The 25,786-nt window shown below is 24.8% G+C and overlaps 2 protein-coding genes across 2 annotated transcripts; one reads left to right on the forward strand and one right to left on the reverse strand.

The window, feature by feature from the left end:
• The first annotated feature begins 5,911 nt into the window (after positions 1 to 5,911).
• Positions 5,912 to 11,728, forward strand: LOC122858672 (glycogen [starch] synthase). Its single transcript, XM_044161731.1, has 9 exons — positions 5,912 to 6,127; positions 6,632 to 6,819; positions 6,908 to 7,482; positions 7,543 to 7,805; positions 7,885 to 8,095; positions 8,624 to 8,760; positions 8,828 to 8,960; positions 9,084 to 9,470; positions 9,539 to 11,728. Exons 2-9 carry the CDS (start codon positions 6,681 to 6,683, stop codon positions 9,764 to 9,766), a joined length of 2,073 nt encoding a protein of 690 aa, XP_044017666.1. The 5' UTR covers positions 5,912 to 6,127; positions 6,632 to 6,680; the 3' UTR covers positions 9,767 to 11,728.
• A 690-nt stretch (positions 11,729 to 12,418) lies between these two features.
• Positions 12,419 to 25,481, reverse strand: LOC122859655. Its single transcript, XM_044163339.1, has 15 exons — positions 24,835 to 25,481; positions 22,727 to 22,818; positions 21,561 to 21,783; positions 18,450 to 20,882; positions 18,261 to 18,326; positions 17,911 to 18,009; positions 17,211 to 17,665; positions 16,996 to 17,140; positions 14,674 to 16,915; positions 13,884 to 14,032; positions 13,627 to 13,822; positions 13,412 to 13,541; positions 13,142 to 13,320; positions 12,989 to 13,009; positions 12,419 to 12,585 (listed from the first exon to the last, which is right to left on the reverse strand). Exons 1-15 carry the CDS (start codon positions 24,904 to 24,906, stop codon positions 12,419 to 12,421), a joined length of 6,669 nt encoding a protein of 2,222 aa, XP_044019274.1. The 5' UTR covers positions 24,907 to 25,481.
• Between the last annotated feature and the right edge of the window lie 305 nt (positions 25,482 to 25,786).

Here is a 25,786-nt window from a genome sequence, read left to right on the forward strand (position 1 = left end):
TTTGTTATCTAAAAAATACTTTTTGATATTGATGTGCTGGAATAAAAAAAATTAGAAAAAAAAATTGTCTTTTTGAATTATAATGTGAGTTATTATTTTACATAAATTTTCATATTTTTTAAAAATATTATAACTTTAATATTATTATTGTTATTGGTATATTTTTTTTCTCATTTGTAGGAACTTAAAATATCGATAACTAATCGAAGTTATATAGATGCTCCTATATTAATTTTACTTGCTCAATAACGATGGATGAATTACGTACAGAAAAAGTATTATATCATTACAAAAAATTTGATGACGTTGTTATTAAAATGGTTAATTTAAAAAAAAAAAAAAAACGACAGAAATTGGCCGTTGTTAATGATCATTTTATTAATTTTGAGGGAATAATAATTTACACAGTAGACGAATTTGAAGCGTAATTTACACAAATTTTACAAATTTTTACTAATTAATATTTTTACTAATTAATATTTTTACTAATTAATATTAAGAAAAAGATTATTAAAATAAATAAAAAACCAGAGTAGTTAAAGTTTTTTCTTATCGACTTGAAGAGTGAATGCTCCGACAAGGATTCAAACTAATATTGCCAATTAGACCCAAAGTACCCCAAAGGCATCCCAGATTTCCATTTTCCAGTTCATCCCCATTTGAGAGTCTCGTCTACCATCGTCTACCATTCTACTGCATTCTACCAAACAAGTGTTGGTTACTAAACCCGTGTTGTCAAACAAAAAAAAAATATATCTTGAAATTATTATTCAATATTATTGTATTTATTTTATTGTAGAAAATAATTTGTAATCAAAATGAATTTAATATTCACAATCGTGTGTTTTTCTCTATTGATATTACAAGGAAGTTCTAGTGAGTATAATTTTTTTTACAAAATGTCAAATTGGAAATGATAAAATTGTTATAAATTTCATACAATGTAAAGATAATTTAAATAATAATAATACACTGTTTTTCTTAAATTTTTATTCAAAGTTCTATCAATTATAGATAATAAAAATTTACAAACTATAAATTATAAATAATATAATTTACAAATTATAAAAAATATATAAAATCGTGCAAATAACATGGTTCATTACCACGTTAACCTGGCATCACCTGTGAGTGCTTGGATCAGGTTGCATCAGGTTGCATTGTTTATATATCAACAGCAACTTATCTGTGAGGACAAGTTCACGTGGTGATTAACTTGTATTCTAATAAATTAATTTTTTTTTTTTTTTCATTAAACAATAATATTATTTTTATCATGCTAACATTTTTACAACCACTATTAGCTCAGATATTCGACTATGATATTATAGTAATAATATATAATAAAAAAAAAAATATAAAGAATAATAATGAATGTTCTATTTCAAAAATATTTACAGAATTGATTTTCGAGTGTACAGGGACGAGAAGTGGGGACACAGCTGTCATAAATGAAAATGATGAACTTCTATGTTCATGTTCAGATAATCATCGTCTACACAGTCCTCTTTCATTTAAAATAGATTATGTTATAGTAAATCATGCTTATGTAAGCCATTTTCCAATTAATAATTATTGAAACAAAAAAAAAAAACAAAAATCAACTTGTTATTGTCTTGATAGCCTGATATTTGTTTTTTTTAGTTTTACATTTTTTAATTAATAATATATATTTATAGTTGAAGTTTTATTTATAGTTGTTTTTTTTTTTTTTTTTTTTTCTCTATCAAGGAACCATCACGATATGATAATGGTACGATTCATGAGAGATCAGGCTTCAATAGAGTAATAACTTTTGAAAAAAAAAAAGTATCTTACGGAGATGCAGGATTGTATACATGTATTAATAACGAATATGGTCATGAAACTAGTATATATATATGGGTTCAAAGTGAGTTTTTAAAAATAATTATTATATCAAATGAAAAATTATTATTTTATAATATTTTTTTTTTTTAATTTTTAGCAAAAAAACGTTCTTTTGTGACGAGAGCACCTAATGAATCATATGGAATTCTCTTTCGTTCCCATATAAATATTCCCTGTGTACCAACTTCACCATGCTTCGATGTAAAATTATTTGAAGGCTCACAGGTAGTTGATAAATTAATGAAATATAATTTTAGAAATGTTACATTCTTCAAGGAAATTATAACTTCAATATTATTATTAATTTTGTTATATTTTTGTTTTTATCTGTAGGAAGTTACAATTAATGAGACAAATGGTATTAAATTTGATCCTCGAGAAGGTTTCCTAATAACAAATCCAAGTTATATACATGTTCCTATTGATTTTACTTGTTCAGTTACAGTAGAGAGTTTAGGACGTACAGACACTGTAAAATATCATTACACGAAATTTAACGATGAGTAAGTTATTTTAGTCATGTTTTTCTTCTCGTTAAAGCTATTAGTAATTTACAGTTGAGTCCTTCTTGGATTTTGTTTCTAAATTTAATAAAAATTAAATAAATTGGTGACACAATAAAAATTGATTCCTGTATTTGTTTTATTTTCGACTTTTAATAAATAATTGTTCATTGTCTTACAGTATAATTTATCAGAAAGAAAAAAGAATAGGATTGTTAAGTTTAGCTTGATAATAAATAAAATTAAAAAATTAAAAATTAACGAAAACATAAATAAAAATTGCCCAGTATTGCCAACTATTATTGCCAATTGACCCAATGTTGCCCATCCCAATTCCCAGCATCCCAGATTCTCATTTGTCAGTACATCCCAATTCCCAGTGCATCCTACAGTCTCAGCTACTAAACACCTGTTGGAAAAAAAAAATATATATATATCTTGAAATTATTACTCAATATATTATTGTGTTATTTTTATTGCAGAAAATAATTACTAATCAAAATGAATTTAATATTTAAAATTTTAAGTTTTTCTCTATTGTTATTGCAAGGAAATTGTAGTAAGTATATAATTTATTTTCTAAATTAGGTTACAAACATTGCAAATTACAAATAAATAAATAATAAAATTGTTAACTCAGCATCCCCTGTAACTTGTAAGTTGCTTGAAACAGCTGACATCAGGTTGCATAGTCTGGATAGTGTGGATAAGTTCACGTGTCGATTAACTAGTATTCTAATAAATTGATTATTATTATTATTTTAAAGTTATTATGGTATTAGTGTTAATATACAAAAAAAAATACAAATAATAATAATAAATACATCATCATATATATCATACATCACAGGTTGCATTGTCTATATATATATCAACTGCAACTCACCTGTGACGTCAAGTCACCTAATAATAAACTCGTATTTTCGTCAATTTATTATTATTATTATTATTATTATTATTTTAATGTTTTTATGATATTAGTGTTGATATAAAAAAAATGTTTTAATTAAAAAATATTTTCAGACTTGATTTTCAAGTGTACGGGGATGGTAAGCGGGGACTCAGTTGTATTAAATGAAAATGACGAACTTGTATGTTCATGTTCAGATAATGTTAATCAACACAGTCGTCTTTCATTTACAATAAATTATTATCGAATACGTCCTACTTATGTAAGCTATTTTTGAATTAATGATTATTGGAGAAAAAAATAAATAAAACAAAAATCAACTTGTTGTCTTGAAAGCCTAATATTTGTTTTTTTTTTGTTGTATCAAGGAACCATGGAGGGATGATAACGATATAATTTATGAGAAATCATACGACAATAAAACGATAACTTTAAAAAAAAATAAGTTATATTATAAAGATCAAGGATGGTATACATGTACGAACGAGGAATATCATTATGATACTGATATTTATATATGGGTTAAAAGTAAGTTTTTAAAAATTATTTTTATTTCAAAATAAAATTATTTTTTTAACTTTTAGCAAAAGAACATTTCTTCACGACACATGAAGTATTAAGAACAACTATTTTTCGTTCCTTCAAACAAATATTCGTTCCTTGTGTACCAACTTCACCATGCTACGATGTAAAATTATTTAAAGGCTCAGAGGTAATTAATCAATTAATACAAAAAAAAAAAAAAAAAAATGTTATATTTTTCAAAAATATTATAACTTTAATATTATTATTAATTTTGTTATATTTTTTTTCTTTTTTGTAGGAACTTAAAATCAACAATACAAACGGTGTTAAATTTGATCCTCGAGAAGGTTTCACGATAAGAAATCCAAGTTACATTTATGCTCCCATCAATTTAACTTGTTCAATAACAATGTATGGACGTACCGAAAGTATATTATACCCTTTCACGAAATTTGACGATGAGTGAGTTATTTAAATGTTAATTTCAACAGTATATAATAAATGTCTGACAAATTAATATTATGTAAGAAAGAATTATTTTTTCCACCTGTTGAGGCTAAGTTATTATTCACAGTCAAGTCCTTCTTGACTTTTGTTTTCAAATAAAATTTTTGGCTCATCAGTCATTCGTTTAACAAGTACCTGCTGCAATTATGAATGGTAAAAATTTTATAAATGAAAAACACAATAAAAATTTATTACTATATTTATAATTTATTTTTCAAATTTTAATACATAAACAACTAGTTTCAAAATTAGCAGCCATAAAAATACAACTGTACTTTAGATATTATTATTTTTTTTTTATCCACTCAATGCTTTTAAGTCATTATTATTATCATTATACTTCTTAAAAATTTTATTTAAAAAAAAAAAAAAATTTATTCACATTCATTATCATACCTGGCCGTTTATTCGTGGTATACTATCACCCCCCACATAATTTTGATTACGAGCCCAAATTAATTGATGTTTTCTTTTTCCATTTATCATTGATTATTATTATTATTTTCAGGGTAAATTAATGAAATATTTGTGATATTATTGTCGTCACTTAAACATGAAAATGTGAGTTGTTCTTTTTCATTTATTTCAGCCCTTTCTTTATTTTTTATTCCCAAATGATCCAATTGTAATTCTGGAAAAAAAATTTAATATTTATTATTATTATCCTTGGCTTTCTTTTTTTTGTTTTCTTTTGTTCTTATTTTTCTGTAAAAAATTAAATCAAAAATGATATATAGATAAATATACTTCAGCTATTTTTAATTTTTTTTTTATCTATTCATTTGATTAAATAAAGTTCTAAGAAAAAATTATGTTTTCTTCCTCATTAACACAAAATATATTAAAAATAGTGGTTGTAAAATTACTATTTTTTTTTTTTTTTTATTATTATTAATTTTTAACTTTGTTATAAATTATTGAAGTTACCGAAAAAACTTATGAAATTATATTAATTAATAATAAAAAAACTTTGAGAAAATCAATTAAACTTACCATGACTTATTGTTAAAATAAATAAGAAAAACAACAAACTTTTAAATTTAAAATGCATTTTATAATTAATATAAATATCAATTAAATATTAGACTTTAATTAAAGCACGTTTTTTATTGACACACCTTTTTGTGTTAATGACTTTCCACTCAGGCTTAGTGTTAGACACTGTCAAAAAAAAATAAATTTATAAAAAATTAAAAATAAATTATATTGTTAATGATTCATCAGCTAACATTCATTTTTCCATTCTACCTCTAATCGTTTTGTTATCTCTAAACTAATGAACATTTTTAGAAATATTAACTAATCAAAACTTATTTTTTTCTATTGAAACAAATTTCAACTAAATAAAAAAATAAACATTAATTATTTTTTTATTGCAAAATAATTATATCTTTTTTTTTTAAATTATTAAACTCTACGCTAATTTTCTCATTTTAATTTTTGCCAATTTAAAAAATATATGAAAAAGTGTCGATAATTTACCGACAAACAATTACCTTTCGAAAAATAAAAATGGCGTATTTTCATCTGAGGAGGTAAAGTAGACCTCCATGGATGAGATACATATATATTATTTATATATATAGCATAGATAGTATATATATATTTATAATAAAAAATATTTTTAAATCCGCATACTCACGAAAGAAGACGACTTATATTTCGGTTTTTTCGTCTCACAAATTTGACCTCTCCTGATGACCTTCAATGTTCAAGACTCCCTGAGATTCACAACTTCATTATCGTCAGTACAGCGTGAATCGTTCAGTAAAAATAAATTAAATAATTTTTTTTTAATTCATCATAAAACAATGTGAGAAATTATCTTTATCTTTATTTTTTTTTTTTCATTACAAATTATTGTTGTATCGCCACGTGTGTCAGTTGATAAATAATCAATTTTATAAATTACAATTTTACAAATTATATTATAAAAAAATAAATACTCCATAAATTAATATAGTGATTTTTTTTTTTATACATCAATTTTAAATTGCAAAAATTAATTGAAGTGAAATTTTTAAACTTTGTATATAATTGGCGAGCTTTCAAACAGCCGTCAATGTCATGATCGAGTTAAAAATATGTGCTTTTTCTATTGCCTAACAACACTGTCAATTATCAAAATTTTGAAATTTTTTTTTTTTTTAAATATCACATTATATAAACAATAATAATATAATAATATTTTTTTTTTTGTTTTTCAACAATCTAATCTTCACAGGGGCTAAAGGCTACTGTGTCACACAAATTGGCATGATAATAAAATAAAATTTATGATAAACATGTTTTTGAATAACGATTAAATAATTTACAGATTTTTAAAATAACTAAAAACCAACAACAGCATAAACAACAACAACAAAATGTTTAAAGAACGTTCATCGAGAAGATTTTATAGAATGGACAGTTGTCATGACCTTTCAGTTTATATGGATCGAGGACAAACAGCTGAACAGGAAAATCGTTGGAATTTTGAATGTGCCTGGGAAGTTGCCAATAAAGGTAAAAAACAAAAAGGAAAAAAAAAATTAATAATTAATATAATATTAATACAACTTGTTTAAAAAAATTTTAAAAAAAATTTTTCTAGTTGGTGGTATTTATACGGTTATTAGATCAAAAGCATATGTATCAGTTGAAGAAATGGGTGAACAATATTGCATGATTGGTCCCTATAAAGAAGAATGTGCTCGTACAGAAGTTGAAGAAGCTGAATTTCCAATAGATAATCCACTACGTATTGCTGTCCAAGTAATGCGTGATCATGGTTTTAAAGTTGTAACTGGTACATGGCTTGTTGATGGAAATCCACAAATAATATTATTCGACATTGGTAGTGCAGCATGGAAACTTGATGAATATAAACAAGAATTATGGAACACATGTAATCTTGGTATACCACATCTTGATGTTGAAGCTAATGATGCTGTTATACTTGGCTATCTTGTTTGTAATTTTATATCTGAATTTAAAAATGCTGCTGAAAAATATTCAAGTTCACCAGCAAGAGTATTATTACATTGTCATGAATGGCAAGCTGGTGTTAGTATAATTGCATTACGTACAAGACATGTTGATATTGCAACTGTATTTACAACACATGCTACATTACTTGGAAGATATTTATGTGCTGGAAAAACTGATTTTTATAATAATTTAGATAAGGTAATTAATTAATTTTATTATAATTATTAATTGCTGTTTATTGATTCAATTTTATTTTAGTTTAATGTTGATGAAGAAGCTGGAAAAAGACAAATTTATCATAGATATTGTATGGAACGTGCAGCAACACATTTATGTCATGTATTTACAACTGTCTCTGATATAACTGGTATTGAAGCTGAACATTTATTGAAACGTAAAGCTGATGTTATCACACCAAATGGTTTAAATGTTAAAAAATTTTCTGCATTACATGAATTTCAAAATTTACATGCTGTTAGTAAAGAAAAAATTCATGAATTTGTTAGAGGTCATTTTTATGGGTAAAAAAATTGATAATATGTTTTATTTTTTAATTTGTTTGGGTTATTTTTGTTTTTGTTAATTTTTATAATATTACAGACATTTTGATTTTGATTTGGATAAAACTTTGTATTTTTTTACTGCTGGTCGTTATGAATTTGGTAACAAGGGAGCTGATATATTTATTGAAGCACTTGCTAGGTTGAATCATTATCTTAAACAATCAAAACCTGATACAACTGTTGTTGCATTCATGATATTTCCAGCTCGTACTAATAATTTTAATGTTGAATCACTTCGTGGACATGCTGTAAGTATTTTATTAAAATTTATATTTTATTATTTAATTTTTAAAATAATAAAAAAAAAATAAGATTATGATATTTATCATTGAAAATTAATTATCATTTAAAATAATAATAAATTTTATAATTACATTTAAATAGTTACATGAAAAAATAAATAACGACAAAATAAATTTAAAGAAAATAAAACAAATTTTCAATTATTATATATAAAAATTATTTTGTCGTTATTTATTTTTTATTAATTTATTTTGTTGAAATTTATTTCGATAAATTTATTTCTCAGTTTTATCTGGCTCTAAAGAACTCATGAATAATAAATAAATTTTTTTTTTAAACATGATAAATTATATTTTAAATTTTCTAAAATTAAAATTTCAATAGTTAAATTAATATTTTAATTTTTTAAATAATAAAATTTAATTAAAGTTTATTATTTAAATTATTGCTCATTTTTTCTAAATTTATAAGTTAATTTTTTCCATAATACAAGTTAAAAAACTTGATGATAAATTTTTAATATTATCATCTAGGTAACAAAATCATTGAGAGATACAATTAATACAATTCAACAAAATATTGGAAAACGTATGTACGAGCATTGTTTATCAGGTCGACTACCTGACACCCAAGAGATGATACAAAAAGATGAAATAATTAAAATAAAAAGGTAACAAAAAACAAAATAACATAAATAACCCTGTAAATAAATAAATATAATTTAATTAATTTTCAAGATGTTTATATGCATTGCAACGTAATGGTCTACCTCCAATAACAACTCACAATGTTATTGATGACTGGAACGATCCAATTCTTGCAGCAGTTCGTAGATGTAATTTATTCAACACTGTCCACGATCGAGTCAAAGTAATTCACCATATTATTATAAAAAAAAAAAAAAAATAATATCTAAATTTATAAATATTAAATTACAAATGTAACAAAATAATATAACTGTATGTAATATATTTTTTTTTTCATATAAAACAGATTGTTTTTCATCCAGAGTTCCTGTCTTCAACAAATCCATTGTTTGGACTAGACTATGAAGAATTTGTAAGAGGATGCCACTTGGGTGTATTTCCATCTTATTATGAACCATGGGGTTATACACCAGCTGAATGTACTGTTATGGGTATACCAAGTATAACAACAAATTTATCTGGTTTTGGTTGTTTTATGCAAGAACACATTGCTGATCCAATGAGTTATGGTATTTATATTGTTGATAGACGTTTTATTGATGTTGAAGGAAGTGTACAACAATTAGCACAATATATGTATGATTTTGCAAGATTAAGTAGAAGACAAAGAATTATTCAACGTAATAGAACTGAACGTTTAAGTGATTTACTTGATTGGAGAAATCTTGGTATTGTAAGTTGTTTTGTTTTTATTATTTTTATTTTAAAAAATTAATAATTGTTTATTTTTTTTGTTTCAAGTATTATCGTCAAGCTAGAATAAAAGCATTGACTAAAGTTTATCCAGAATTTGCATCTGAACTTGATGATGCTGGTGTTGGTAAATTTAATTATCCAAGACCATTGAGTGAACCACCATCACCATCATCATCACGTATCACAACACCAGCTGCATCTGTTCCTGGCTCTGATGATGAAGACGAAGATGAAGTTGATGAAGAAAAAGAACTTGAGGAACTCAGAAGCTAAGATAAGCTAACAAAAAATTTTCGTTATTTTGATTTTTTTTTTTTGTTAGAATCTAATTATTCTGACATATTTAGAAAATTATTTTATCATTTTTTTTTCACTCAAATTCTAGACATATTTATTGCACACTTAAAATGCGATTTTAAATATTTTATTATTATTTTTTTTAAATGTGAGAATCTTTTTATTTTAATATTAAATTTTAAAGGATTTTATGAAATTTATAAAAATGTTGCTATTGAAATTATATATTATTTTTATGGGACTTATATTTATACCTATAATTTTACTATAAAAAAAAACAAATAGAAAAAATACTTTATGTTTTTTTTTTTTCGTAATTTTAATTAGTTTATTAATCAAGGTTTTATTTAAAATTTAATTAATTTTTTTTGTTTCTGTAAATGATTATTACATCAGCAATTGAATCAAAATTTTTTTAATTATTATTTTAAGTTTTTGTTACACATACAATATTTGTTTTTCACGTAAACAATAACTTTCTTAATTAAAAAAAAAAAAAAACAATTTTTGCTAGTTAAATTAAAAATGTACATTTTTTTTCGTTTTTTTTTTTTTTCTAACAAACGCAATATATACAATATACAGTAGAAATAAAAAAAAATTATTATTATTAAATAATTGATAATAATTTGTTTATCTTTATTCGGTCAAAACATATAACTCTGTTAAATTATAATTAGCAAAAAAAAAAAAAAAAAAAATTATGAAACTCCAATACCGAGGACGGTTTTGTAAATTCATGGACTTTGAGATTCTGTATTTTTTTTTTTGTTTAAAAATTATTTATCTCTTTAATATTTAAACGAGTTAACTATGTTTTTAATCTACGATAATATTCCAAATTATTATAATAAAATATCAATTTTAATATGTAATAAATCACTGACAATTTTATGACATTTTATTTCTTTCAAATCTTCGTAAATCACAATATAAATGTGTATTATTAAATAAAAAAAAAATAATAATATAAAGCAATAAAAATTCTGATAGTATTTTACGTTTTCCTGCATTAAATTATTTTGTCAGACTCAATAAATTTATCTCAATTTGAGAATAAATTTATTTGTAAACAAAAATAAAAAAAAAATAATAATTTTTAAGCTATAAAGAGATAGTAATGGCACGTGTAACATTAATATAAATTAATGAAGTTAAATAATATAACTGTACAAAGTTATTCACTAATAAAAACGTAAATAATACACATTTTTTAAATTTTTTATTTAACCTCATGTTAAAATACTACGAATTCATTGTTTTTGAATTTTTAAATTATGTTTGTTGCTTGATAATTGAGCACAACGTTAATATTAATTCTAAACAACTTATGATAATTTTATCTAAACAAAAAATGTTCTAATTAATATTATTATTTAAATTCCATCATATTTTTTTCAATTTATTTCATCATCAATTCACATGCTCTAATTTAAAAATCTCATTTTTATTAATATTATTATTTATTACTTTGTTTTTTATTTTTTTATTAATTAATTATTATTTAGAAATTTGAAAAAATATCTCAATTTGCATCAATTATTAATTATCAAGTGATAAAAATATAACCATCGAAAATACAGTTGTTTTAATCTATTGCAAGGAATTCTTTATCATGATAAAATTACATGCGGTTTCATATTTTTGGTCATAAAAAAATTCAACCAGTTGTTTATTTATTTTTAAATTTTTCTTTTATCCATCTATATTGGCTGATAGGTACTTAACATAAACACTTTTAAATATCATCAAAATTATTTTCTTCTCATCAAATTTTTGTGTCATCAATTCCTCATTTTAAATCTACCAATTTGTCAGTTGTTTTATTTTTTCTTTCGACAATTCATTGATTATTATTTGGAATATTTAATTGTAATATTTTTTTTTCTAAATAAGAGTTTATATACTGACAAATACCGAAGGTACAAACAGCCTTTGGTTACACAAAATAAAAACAAAACAAAAAAAAAAATACTAATATCGTTAATACACACAAATAATTTATTGTGTTTTAAAGTTAAAATCTAGTCTAAGAGTCTTTAGTAATTGGCATTTTGTTGGCATATGGCCCGAAGGTATTATAAACAATTTAATTACTATTTTTTTTTTGTAAATCAATAAATAATTATTGCAGCATAAATTAACACCAGACATATCTTGGCTTTATTTATTATCTTATATTATTTTTTGGCTTTCACTTTGTTATTTTGTTCACAAGTGAAAGTATATCATCGTAAAACACCTGTTTTTATATTTTTGATTGTGATAAGAATTACTTTTTTCCTTTCTTTTACTAACAGACAAATAAAAAAAATATATAAATAAATAAATAAATAATGGAAAAAAAATAATAAAAAAAAAAAAAATTGTTGATTGATGACGACAGGTGAAAATTATAATAAACAATTAAGTTATTTAAATAAAAAAAAAATTCACGATGCATTATTTAAGTAGTGACTTGTAAGACGTTAAATTGCTTTCGCTTATATGGCCCGTTTTAATTATCCTACCTTATCCGATCAATAATTAAAAAACAAAAAATTCTACTTGTATTAATTCCTTATTAATCGACAAAAATATTGATATCTTATGTTAAATTTGTCTTTTTATTTTCCTCTTAATATTAAATTAATACGCCGGACGGATTAGGCGACCACGTAACATTGTCTCTCTATCAATTGTTTCACCACTTGTATTACCACTTTGATCCATCGTTAATCTTTTATACAACTGTACAACATTATCAGCTGTTCTTGTTAATTCATCCGCAATAGTATTGCATAATTGTGGAGATACTGTAAACATTATTATCATTTAATTATAATTTATTTATCATTATTAATTTTTCATTTCATTCACTTATTTTAAATCATGCATATTTTAAAAACATGCTAATTTTTTTTGTAAAAATATTGTCCGAGATCATGCTTAATAATTATTTAATAAATATAAAATCTAAACTATATAATTTTTATTTTTTTTTTTAATGAAAAAATATTAATTATGAGTGACTATATAATTTAATGAATAATCTAATTAATTTTTCTATTTTATAATGAATGATTTGACTAATTTAATATAACGAAATTGAAACAATTTTTTTTAAATCAGCATGATCACTTACAAATTTTATAGATTAATAAATGTTTTTTAAATTTTTATATATTTTTATTTTTTTTTAGGACGACATTTGATTACCTAATCGTCTATCCGTGTCTACTGTAGAAATAAATTATGATTAACATGTAAATTAGTTGATTAGTATTATTATCATGATGAATAACAGTGAATGATAATTATGATAATGTTATTTGAGTTGATAAAGAATAAAATAGTGATAAAAATACTTACACTCAGCACCTGCAACATCAATTGTACGATCGGTATCTTTGACAGGAAGTTCTTGAGGACTTGGATCAAGTTGATTTCGACTAGATAACCTTGGACTTCCAATGGTACTCATTGGTCGACCATTTGTTATTGTTGTGTTTGAAGCTGATCTTCTTATTATTGGTACAACAGAATTTAAACTATTTTTTTAAAAAAAGAAAAATAATAAATTAATTTGTTAAATTTTATATAATAATATTTTTGATACTCCAAGTTGATAATTAATTATACCTGTTATTTGATGGATCAATATTGATGCTTCTTGGTCTTGGTGGTAAAGCTGGTTTTCCATTTCCATTGCCATTTGATGATGTGTCTTCGGAACTTGAATCTTCTTGATTACCAACTTGACTCAAATTAACTATAAGGTAAATAATTAACTCAATAAGTGTCTGACAAATTAAAAAAGAAACTATCAATGCGTTTTGTCTATTAAAAATACTAACCACTTGAATATGCACTTTGCATACCACGTCTTCTAAGTACCATTGGAAGATTACTATTTGAATTTTGTTTTGTTTGATGATTAATTTTATTTTGTGAACTTATTGTTGGTCTCATCAATGCACTTATTCTATTATTTGGTGCTTGATTTATCCAACTTTTACCTGCCATACTAGCATCAGACTCTGAATCACTTTGCTATAAACAAATAAATTATTAATTAAAAATAATAAAAGCCATTATTATTATAATATATTACCTGATTTAGCATTCCAACACTGCTACTACGTGTCATATGACTCGAGTGATTTTTACTGGAACCATATCTCGAAGGTAAACCAGTATTATTAACACTCGAATTATTTCTCACTGATTGATTTAAATTTTTACTAGAAAGTTTTCCTGAAACTTTAAATGAATAATTAATAAAAATATACAAAAAATTAACTAATAATTAAGCAAATTAATTAATTTATTGGTGAATAAAATTTAAAAAAAATTTCGCAAGCAAAAATACCTTGTTTTGGTCCATTTAGTAACCTGTTGGATGGGCCAACCGAGAGATCACTCAATGAACAAGCACGTCTCATACCACCATCATCTTTATCATCCTCATTTCCACTGACCTTGGTTGTATTATTATTGTATCGTCCACTTGCTCCAACTGTCACCAACGAAGCAACAACAAAATAAAAAAAAAATACATGCACTATATTCAAACTACACTCATATTTAAATTATACAATATTATTAACATCAAAATATTTAAGCAATAACAAAAATAATTCAAAAATATATGGAGCAAAAAGAAAACAAGATGAATGTCAAACTCATGCCAGACATAAATTATAATAATAATAATAAAATTCTGCTATTTATATAATAATAAATGATATAAATCAAGTATTTGCATGATAATAATAATCATTGATGATTTATATTGATAAATTGACGTGCAGTCTATGTACAACAATGACAATGTAAACACATCAAACATAAATATACAGGTATGTCATAAATATAATGACAATTTTTTATAAAAATGATACCTGAAAAATGATGTTTTGATGGTAGTATATTTTGACTAATTGTTGGTAATGTTTTTGTCCATTTAAGTTGACATCTCGAGGCTGGTGGCCATACACGTTTTGGTGAATTTGTACAACTTGAACCAGGTGTTGATGAGCTTGATTCCATTAATGATTTATCAATTGTATAATCACTATCATCACCAATTGATAAACGACGATTATCAATTTTTAATAATGTATATTTATCAGCCTCGAGTTTTTTTAGTAATGGATTTTTAATTGTATAATAATTTTTTTCACGTCTAACTAAATTTTCAAATTCTTTTGATAATAATTTAACTGTTCCTTCAATTGCACGTGTTATACGTATGTCAACATTATTATTATTATCATTGTCATTGTTATTATTATTATTATATTTATTTGAATCATGAGTTTGTGAATCAGATGTTGATGATACATCAGCTGATGATGCACCATTATTTGGCTCAAGTGAATCATATGTTTCGAAATTATTATTATCTTTTGTTGGTATTTGATTTTCAAAACCAGAATCACCATCGTATTCACAATTTTTTAAATATTTATCATTGTTAATTGTTATTTTATCAGTAAAATTATTAGTTTTTTCACAATCACGATTTGGCACGTTTGGAATAACAATTGCAACATTTGATGCTGTTATTGTGGTTAATTGTTGTGGCAGTGATGTTAAGGTTTTATCATTATTATCCAATGACAATTGTTGTTGTTGTTCATGTTGTTGTTGATAAATATCATCATCATCTGTATTTTTATTATTAAAATCAGTTGATTTTGATAATGTTATATTTGTTATATTTTTATTCCATGTTGGTCTACTACGATTTCTCATACTTTGTGTACGTGAAAATGTTCTTTTTGGTTTTGGTGGTTTATGTGGTACAAAATCATCAAGTATTAATAATGATGATTTTTTTTCTTTTGTTATTTTTAAACTATTACTTCTTGTTACATCTGAACGACATGATGTACGTATTTTTGAATTAAAATTATTATCATTATTATCAATATTAAATTCATAATAAATACATGTTTTATTTGGATGAAAATTTTCTTCAGTATAATTTATTGCTGCTTTAGCTGTGCTTAATCTTGTATCTTGTAGTGATTTCGATCGAAATACTGAACGATTTATAATTTTTAAATTGGTATTTTCATTGCTTGGATTTGAAATATATGTATCAGAATTTTGACGTTTACGTTTATAATGTGAATCAAATAACATTTCAAGTGGTGCTGATTTAGCAAGTGAATCTGAATCATCACTTAATATACTTTCAGTACTTTTATGATCATCATCATTATCATCATTTGGATATACTTGATAATCATCAGTAATATCAGTTAGGATACTCTCTTGACTTTGTGTTTTTTGTCCTTTTTTTTTTGACAAAAAAAAACTAGCACTTGAGTGTCGGTCATTGTCATATTGTGTACAATCAAATACTTCAATTGATCCATCAGATATTATGCTTTCTTGTGATTCACAAAAATTTTTTTTCATAAAATCAATATGTTTTTTAGTCTCAATTTGTATATTACTATTTGAATTTATTTGATATTCACTTATACAACGACGTGGTGGATTTTTATAATCACTTTCAAGTGAATCATCACTAAAATTTTCATCATCATTATCATCAGATAAATCAGACACTGGTTTTTTAATTTTCATTGGTAAAATTTCATATGATTTTGTAATATAATCATTTTTTTCTTCATCTTTTTCTACGTAATTTTCTTCTTCTTCATCTTGTTCTTTATCTTTTTCATCATTTAAACCAATAAAATAACTGCATGATCTACGTTTTTGAGCAAATTTTGTAAAACCATTAATACTTTTTTTACATTTTTCTTTAAATAATTTAAGTTCTTCACATACTGGTGATTCTGGTAATGATTGATAATTTTTTTTATCAACAGATAATTTATATTTATCATTTTTTTTTAATGACAATGTTAATGGACGTTTTGTTATACAAGAAATTTTATTATTTTTCGATATTATATTATTATCATAATTTATATTATCTTCCAATTTGTTAGTATTAGTAGATGATTGGGATATTTTTTTGTTAGTTGGTATTGCATAACGAACCAATTGAGTTGAATTATTATTACCTGATCCAATTCGGTTTTGACGATGATGACGATCAGGAATATGACTGCTTAAATCTGATATACTTTGACTGGATTTTAATGATGATCGATAGCCCACCTGAAATTTATTTCAAGTATTATTATTAAATCTTGCAAAATTAAATGATTTAACATGTTAAATTTAATTTATTTAATTACACTTTGAAGTTTTCTTCGTGTCTCTTCAATTCTTCGTTGTAATTCTTCTCTATTTTTAGTAACTTCAGATTCTTTTGGAGCTTTTGGTGCAGCTAATGTTGGTGTTATTCTCATTTTATTTCCCTGATTTTCTCCTCCACTCAATCTTTTAATTTAAAAAATAAAAAATTTATTTAAATACATTAATTTATTTGATGTTGTTATTATTTATTTACCTTCCATGAAATTGTGAGCTAATACTAGATTTTCTATTGGTTGGTTCATCAGCTCCACTCAATGATTCAAATGCATTTTTAAGATATTTTTCACGTTGATTTTGATTAGCAACTAAATCAAAACCTTCTGAACTTGCTTCAGATAACATTGACAATGGATTACGTTCAGCACTTGGAGTTGATGCACCACCTTCAGAATCTGAATCATCTTGACTACCTGATGCTGTTGTTAATTCACTGCTACGATTTGTTTCACCAATACGAATTTTTTTACCTCGTCTCTGTGAACGTCGCAGCTCTTCAACATCCATTGCATTAACTTTAAATTGATTTGATACAATGTCTTCAGGTGCTGGATAATACATCAATCTGTGATGTGATTTTTCCGAGCCAGTTGTGCCATTTTCACCCTCTGAATAATCCTCAACATCACCATCATGTTCACCATCTTGATCCTATTCAAAAGTAATTATATTTTTTGTGTCACAAAAAAATTTTAATTTATATTAAATTTAAATATTTAGCACAAGCATATGTTAAAATATGAAAAAATGATAATTTAAGCATAAAATAAATTTTGTAATGTAATAAATAATCAAGCCTTGAAATAAATGTAAATTTTTCAGTTGAAATATTTTTAATTTCAACAAAAATCAACTTTGGGAAGTTGAAAAAAAAAAAAAAAAAAAAAAAATTATACCTCAATTTTGCTGTCATCAATGAAATATCGTGTTGTCAAATGCCAAATCATTTCGTCTTCATTACTACCTCTAGTTAATGTTACATTGCCACCAGCCGCCTAGTGACCATTCACATTTTTAAAAGCATAAAAAAAGATTAAAAAAAAGTAACATTTGTATTGTGTATTTGACATTTAATAAATAACATAATGACAAGTAAAGAAAAAAAAATAAATAATACAATAAAATATATATTATTAAACAGTAAATATTAAAAAGAAAAGAAAAAAAAAAAAAAAAAACTGTACATGAGTTTGCAAGAAGAGGTCATTGACACTAGAGTTAACACATGGTAAATTAAAGTTAGTACCTTCTTTGAGTCATCAGTCAATTCTTGGTAACTATCGGGACATGGTTTAAATGAATTTTCATCTTCCTACAAAAATGTGCCCCATTAAGTGTGTTAAATAAGCTCTACATAATTTAAAGTGCAATGATAATAATACTAATTGCAAAAGCATCAATAGTTATTAAATTAAAATTAGAAAAAATTACTTACTCTTTTGATGCTTATTGTATCTCTTCTATAATCACTACTAGATTTTGTTTCAGTGCCACTGTCAATTGAGCTATCTTTAGATCCACCAACTACACCATCTAAATCAACTAGCCCACTACGTGGTACAGGAAATGGTATAATTTCATCACTATCATAAATTGATTTGACTGTTATTGAATCAGTTTGTTGTACTCTTTGTGCCCATCTACCTTTTGGCATATCAATACCAAGTGATCTAACACCAGATGAAACATTATTAACATCATTAACAGTATCAATTGATGTTGCTGTTGTTGTTGCTGATGCTGCTGCTGCTGTTGTTGTTAATGTTGATGAAGCTGATAATGATGATGATGATGATAATGTAGTTGTTGTTGTTGAATTTGTATTTGTATTTATTTGTTTTTTAGCCCAATGTGGTAATTGACCAACGCTAAAACGATAATCATCAACAATTGATTGTGCTGTTGCTGTTGTTTCTGTATTTGTTATTGTATTTTGTTCAAAAAAATCAGGTGTTGGTGGACCAAATGTATTGTTATCATATTGTAAATCATTTGCTGTTGTTGTTGTATTAATTTTTTTACCAGCACGTATAGCTTGTTGTGATAATCTTGCTTGCATTGTAACAACCATATCATGTGGTATTTTCCATATAAATATACAACCATCACCACTTGCTGATACTAAATAACGACAATCATAACTAAATCTTAAACCAGTAACTAGCTCAGAATGTCCAAGCATTGTTGCCATACATTCACCACTATAATAATCATAAACACATAATGTTTTATCAGTACATGATGTTGCAACATAAATACCAGATGGATCAAGTACAACTTTAATTAATGAACCATCCTCACCAACAGAACCTTTAAATGTTTTACTATGTTTACCAGTTGTAACATTATATACTCTAATATTTCTATCTTGACATGCTGTTAATACATGTTTTTGACCAGAATCAATTTCCATATCGTATAAAGTTGTTTTACCAGCAGCATTATGATCACGTATAAATTGTGGTAAACCACCAGGTGTTGTTTGTAATTGACGAAATATAATACTTTTATCAGCACCACATGATACCATTTGTACTTTATCAGTTTGATTTGTTTGATTAAAAAATCTAACAGCTGTTATTGATGAACTATGATCATCAAGTGTTTGAAGAAAATTATAACCTTCATCAACATTAAATACATGTATTAAACGATCACGTGATGCACTTGCTAATAATTTTGGTGAATCAATTGTTAATTTTGTATATTTTGAATATTCTAATGATAGTACTTCAGCATCATGTGCCTCAATTAAACATTGTTCATCAAGTGTATTAATATCATGTATTCTAATATTACCAGAACGATCACCTGATGCAAGATTTTTACCATCTGGACTAACTCTTATTGATCTAACACCATTTCTACCGTCATATGATGCATCATTTTTTTCATTTGATCCAGCAGCTGATAAATCAAGATCTTTTAAATATGTTAACTCTTGATCAATGTATAAAATTTTCAATAGCTCATTTGAATATATATTACGATTATATATTATATTATCGGTTTTTAAATTATCATCAATATTCCATACACGTATTGTATCATCACTTGAGCATGTTATAAAACTTCCATTTGGCATTGAATTTGTTGATTCATTACCAGTTGGATACATTTCAACTCCCCATATACATGCTGAATGATATAAAAATGAATGTGATTTACCAACTCTTCTGATATCACGTATATCCCATACATAAATACTATGATCATTATAAACACATGTTAATTTATTATTATTTTCATCAAATGCAAGTGCAATTGTATCTGGATATTTTGCTGCTTTTGGATGTTGTGACATGTGATTTATTGTTAAACCTTGTGATACATCAACACCTAAATAATGTGTACGTGGTAATGTTGTTATAAATTGTAATGTTTTTGGACTAAAACAACGTACAATACCTTCAGCACAACCAATAAATATATATTTTTCACCAATAGCCATACAATTTGCACTTGTTGTACGTAATTCAACCCATTTATCAAGTAAACGACGATTATTAAATTCACATAATAAACCAGTTTTTGTTATTGCATAGGTTGAATCAGCCATATCACCACGACCACATGTTACATCAACAAAATCATTATTACGTTGTTCACCAAGTATTGCTGAACGTCCCATTAATGGTACTGGTTCTTTGTATTTAGCATTACGTGAATATTCTAAATACCAAAATTTTACATGTCTATTACCAACTGTAACAAAATAATTTCCATTTTCAGCAAATGACACAGCCTTGACTTTGCTTGATACTTTATTTGATGCAACTTTTATATTATTACGCCAGTCCCATACATTTACAATCATGTCATGTTGTGAACCCACTGAAACTACATATTTGTTGCTCGGTGAAAATGCCTGAGAAATAAAAAAAAAAAAATTCAATTATTAAATTATATATACTTTTTTATTTTTATCAACTAGCTATTTTTATTTTTTTCTTTATTTAAATAATAAGTTGTTATTTTTAATTATGGGACAATCGCCCAATCGAAATAATTTTTATCTTTCTTTTATTTTTATTTATAATTAACTTTTTTTTAATTTTAATTTTATTTTTATCTCAAAAAGTAAACGGATATAGAAACGTGTTGTTATTTTAATTTTACTGTTTTATTATTATCTTTTTTTTTTTTTTTGTTCTCATGAGTCATGATTTTTTCTAATAATAATGTCAGATGTCAAATTTAAATTACTATAATTATTTATTATTATATTTTAGTGTATTATTAAAAATACAAAATTTAAAAATAATAATTAATTAATTAATAGAGCATAAGAAAGTAATCAAGTGAAAGATAAAAATAAAAAATACCTATATGAAAAAATTAATTAAAGTAAAATTTTTAGAAAATAAAAAATCAAGTAATCGAGTTATTTATCATCATCATGTCTTGTTTTACTATATTGGGATAAATAAATCTACAAATTTTCCTAGAAAAGAATGATAATCTTGCTCAACGACAAAAGTTGCTCGTCAAAGTTTCCATAAATGGTATTTATCAATTGATTTTTATTTAAAAAAAATAAACTTACGACACAATTTATTCCATATTTGTGACTTGGAAATTCAGCAATTTGAATGGCATTTTGAGGATCAGATATATCCCAAACACGTACATTTGGCATGTGTCCACATTCGCCAGTAACTAGGAGTCTACCATCACCAGCAAGTGCAAGTGATGTCACTGTTTTTCTACATCCATTAAGTACATGTGTCTGTGTATTACTACGTGGATTAAAAAGTACAATTGTACATCTGCAAAAAAAAATAAATAACAACATAATATCATCATCAAGATTACGCTCAACAGTCATATAAAAATTAAAATCTAATGAATATTTAAAAACACAACAAAAGTGAAAAAAAGGAAAAGACTCTATTCTTTAATAGGGAATGCACAATCTATCAAGAGTGCAAAAAACATTTGTGGTATAATTCAAATTCAAAGCCAGCTTTCTCCATGATACCGGCAATCTTGTCACGCTTAATGAACACGAAATAAAAATTCAATACTCTGGTATAACTCGTCTATGACAATTTTCACATTCTAATAAAAATTACTAAATGACTAAACATCAATAAAAAAAATCAGTATACCAATGATGATAACTTTCTTTCATGGTAAAATAATATTAAAGTTATCAAATAATTTCGTGAGGATGAAATTGAATGTTAAGAAATAAAAAAAAACATATTAACATCATATGTTGATGATAAACTAGGTCAATAAGGAAGGGAAAAAATAGCAGGAGCTTTTCGCACGACCTGAGATACAACCTAGAGCCTTTCAACTTAACACATGAAAGTTGCTGTTGTTGTTTTGTTGATCTTTATAATTTATTATATTTATTTACCGTTTTTGTTTTGTTATTTTATTTTTTTTTTCTAGATAAAAATATAATTAATGATTTAATGATCCAGGTAGAATTTAAACAATTGAAATTTATAAATTAATTTGATGACATGATAATATTATCCTAGAGTTTTTTTTTTCTATTTAACATTGAGTTCATTGACTTTATTTTATGTTTATTATTAATAAATAAATTCAAGAAATTGATGGAGTTATCTCTCAACGCAATCCAGCTGTTGTTGTTTAGATTTTTTCAAACATAAAAAAGGTAAAGTGGCATGAGTCAAGGTAAAAGAAGACGGAAATGTCTGAGTGTTTAAAAAAAAATATTATTCCTCAACTTACCCTGCAGGATATGCAACCAACTCACTAACAGTGTCGCAATCTAATGCTGCATTACTCGACACAGTCACGCCCAGCACACGTTCCAATTTAATCTGTAACAAATATATTTTATTATTATTATATTTAATATTTAATATATTTTATTATATGAGTTATCAAAACAAACAAGTACTTGTTTTTAAACAGCATCAATATTGTGAAAACATGAAAATAATTTGTGTAATATATTTATTCAAAAAAAAAATAAATAACAATAATTGAATTAAGAAAAAAATAATGCATGTTTATATATATGAAAGAATTCATAACGTGTGGCCCCTGTGACACAGTGTTCAAAAGCGTAGGTTTACGTGTCACATTCGATACGCTGATATGTTAAAACGTGGGTTTCATGTGTTAGCGTAGGCGAATAAACTTGATCCACCGACAGGTAGTTTGTTGCTTGGAAGCAAAATAAGTGATATTAAATAAATAAAAAAAAAAACAACAACGTAATATCATAAAAAAATAATACAAGTAACAATGAAAAGATATTAAATTGTTAATAATAATTATGTTTATGAATTGTGGCACCTGTGTGCAGTCGCACATTCTTGTATTTTTTATTTATTTAAATTTAACACATCAAACAGGAATCTAATCACGCATTACGTGACTGTCTACATAATTACTTATGGTAAATATTTAAAGTAACAATAATAGTTACAGTGTTGAAAAAAAATAAAAGGCTATTTTTTAAGTGACAATCTTGAATGACCTTGATAAAATGAGGCTAGCTGGCATCATCATTTTATCTGAAGACAAATATTATAGATTTTTTAAACGAAAAAACCTCTTTTCTATTTTTTTTCTCATTTATTTTTTGTATTTTTGCAAAGTCAGCTGTTGTTTTTTATTATTTAAAGCATCTCTTTTATGTTTCTTTTTTTTTTGTTGTAACACACCTGAATGTATATATTACCAGTTTCGAACAAGTCACGTAAAAGTGCTGGAGGAAATTTAATGTTTGATGCATAAAATTGTAGCTGTGTAGGACATGAAGTAGTGACGCAAGCAAACTGCTAGGCCGAGTAAGAAGCAAGGTCCTAGGAATTATATTGCGTAACTGTATAAAATGTATAAAATTTATTTACAATATTACTTGAATAAGACCTACATCATCATCATCAACATCATCATCCTCCAACATTTTAAATAAACGTTTAAACTAATAAATATAAATCAATATTTATTATGAATAATTAAAAAAAATATTATTAAATTTAATGCTTATTTTTATTTATATTTTTTTAAATGATAATTTATTTGAAAATTGCATGATGAGTTTTAATATGATGACATGATTTTAACAGAGCAAAGGAGTGGAATTGACGAGGCAATTTGTGGTCCCACGCGATAAACTAATTTACGCAAATATAGCTTATACATAATATAAAAAAATAAAAAAAATATAAACTATCTAAAAGAGGGTTTGAGTATTCGAGGTAAGCCACACCCGTGTGTACTAACAACTCAGTCATTCGTTAACATCAAATTGAATATTGTGTTACATTGGTGCAATGACCCACCAATATAAATTACATTTTTAAATAAATAAAATTGCATTTTATAATAGTCTAGTTTCGAAACTATAAAAAGCCATATTTTTAAAATTTTTTAATCCTCACTAGTGCAGCCCTTCAGGGTCTCGGAGGGTCGCTTGACATGAAAATCTTATTTGTTGTTTATATATTTTTGTGTCATTGACGAGACCGCGCTAAAGAATATTATTATAATGAAAAAAATTGTTATTAAATTAGGCCTCAATACTGCCTACGGTCTTTGGCATGGGAATAATAACCTTTCTCCTTGGATTATTTGGTCCGGCTTCAAATCCGCGTAGGATATAGTTACAATTTTTTTTTTTATATATAATTTTTTTTTATGTTTATTATATCTATTTATCATGAGTTTTTTTTTTTTAAATTTATTATTTCTTTCTTTCTAGTAGTTTAATTTGTAATTTTTATCAACTCTTATTATTATTTTTATTAAATAATCATATGTCTATTTGCAAATAATAACATTCAAGGTTTTTTAATTTTTTTTTTTTTTTTTATATTACGTACGTCGTAGGCTGGTTTGTTTTCCTTGTCTCGTGTCAATTGATTGTTGATATTTTTAGTATTAATCAGAGACATTTTTTAATCACTTTAATGTACACAATTTTTTTATCGATTAATTTTCATGATCTTGACCCTCGAATAAGCTTCTATTATCTGACAATAACTGTACATTATTATTGTTATTTTATTATGTATTAGATTTCTTTTTTTTTTTTTTTTGATATTTTATTTCATCACTTGGATCACTTGGAGGTCTTCACTTGAACATTTTCCACTGCGGTTAATTCCTTTTTTTTTTTTTACTTTTTTTATGATGTAAATTGTTGGTTGTTTTTTTTTTGTAATGAATGAGATTATGTATTTTTTTTTTAACAAATTCACAGGGCACCGAGTGTCAGCTGCGACTGCGAGCTCTATACTGAGACTGCTCATGATTTCTTTCACGTTTGTTGCTGTATGTAGTGTTTTTTTTTTATTTATTTATTTTTTTATTCTTTCTTTCCCCACTTTTATAGTAGTTTATTTTATTTTTTACTTATAAATGTTTTTTATTTATTTTTTGTAAAGGTATATCAATCGGTAAACTCGGTGGATTGTCATATACGACGACTCACCTTTGCATACCAATTCATTATGCAAAAATCATTTTTAAAAAAAATATAAATAATCATTTTTTTTTTCTTCTTTTATTATGTTGTTTTTTTAAATTATAAATAAAAAAAAATTGTTCCAATGACATTGTCCTGATATTTAAATGACTATTTTACATTTTATCTTGTTAATTTTTTTTTTTTTTTTAAACAGAGAAAGTCATTTGTAATTTTGTTTAAAAAAAAATTATTCATAATAAATGAGTAAATTATATATTTATGCAATTTACATTTAATTTCATAGTATTTTTTGTTACTCAATATTTGATGATATGTATCGACAAGATAAAATAACATAATAATAT

This window comes from Aphidius gifuensis, linkage group LG6 (genome assembly GCF_014905175.1).
Source record: "Aphidius gifuensis isolate YNYX2018 linkage group LG6, ASM1490517v1, whole genome shotgun sequence".
Classification (NCBI taxonomy): domain Eukaryota; kingdom Metazoa; phylum Arthropoda; class Insecta; order Hymenoptera; family Braconidae; genus Aphidius; species Aphidius gifuensis.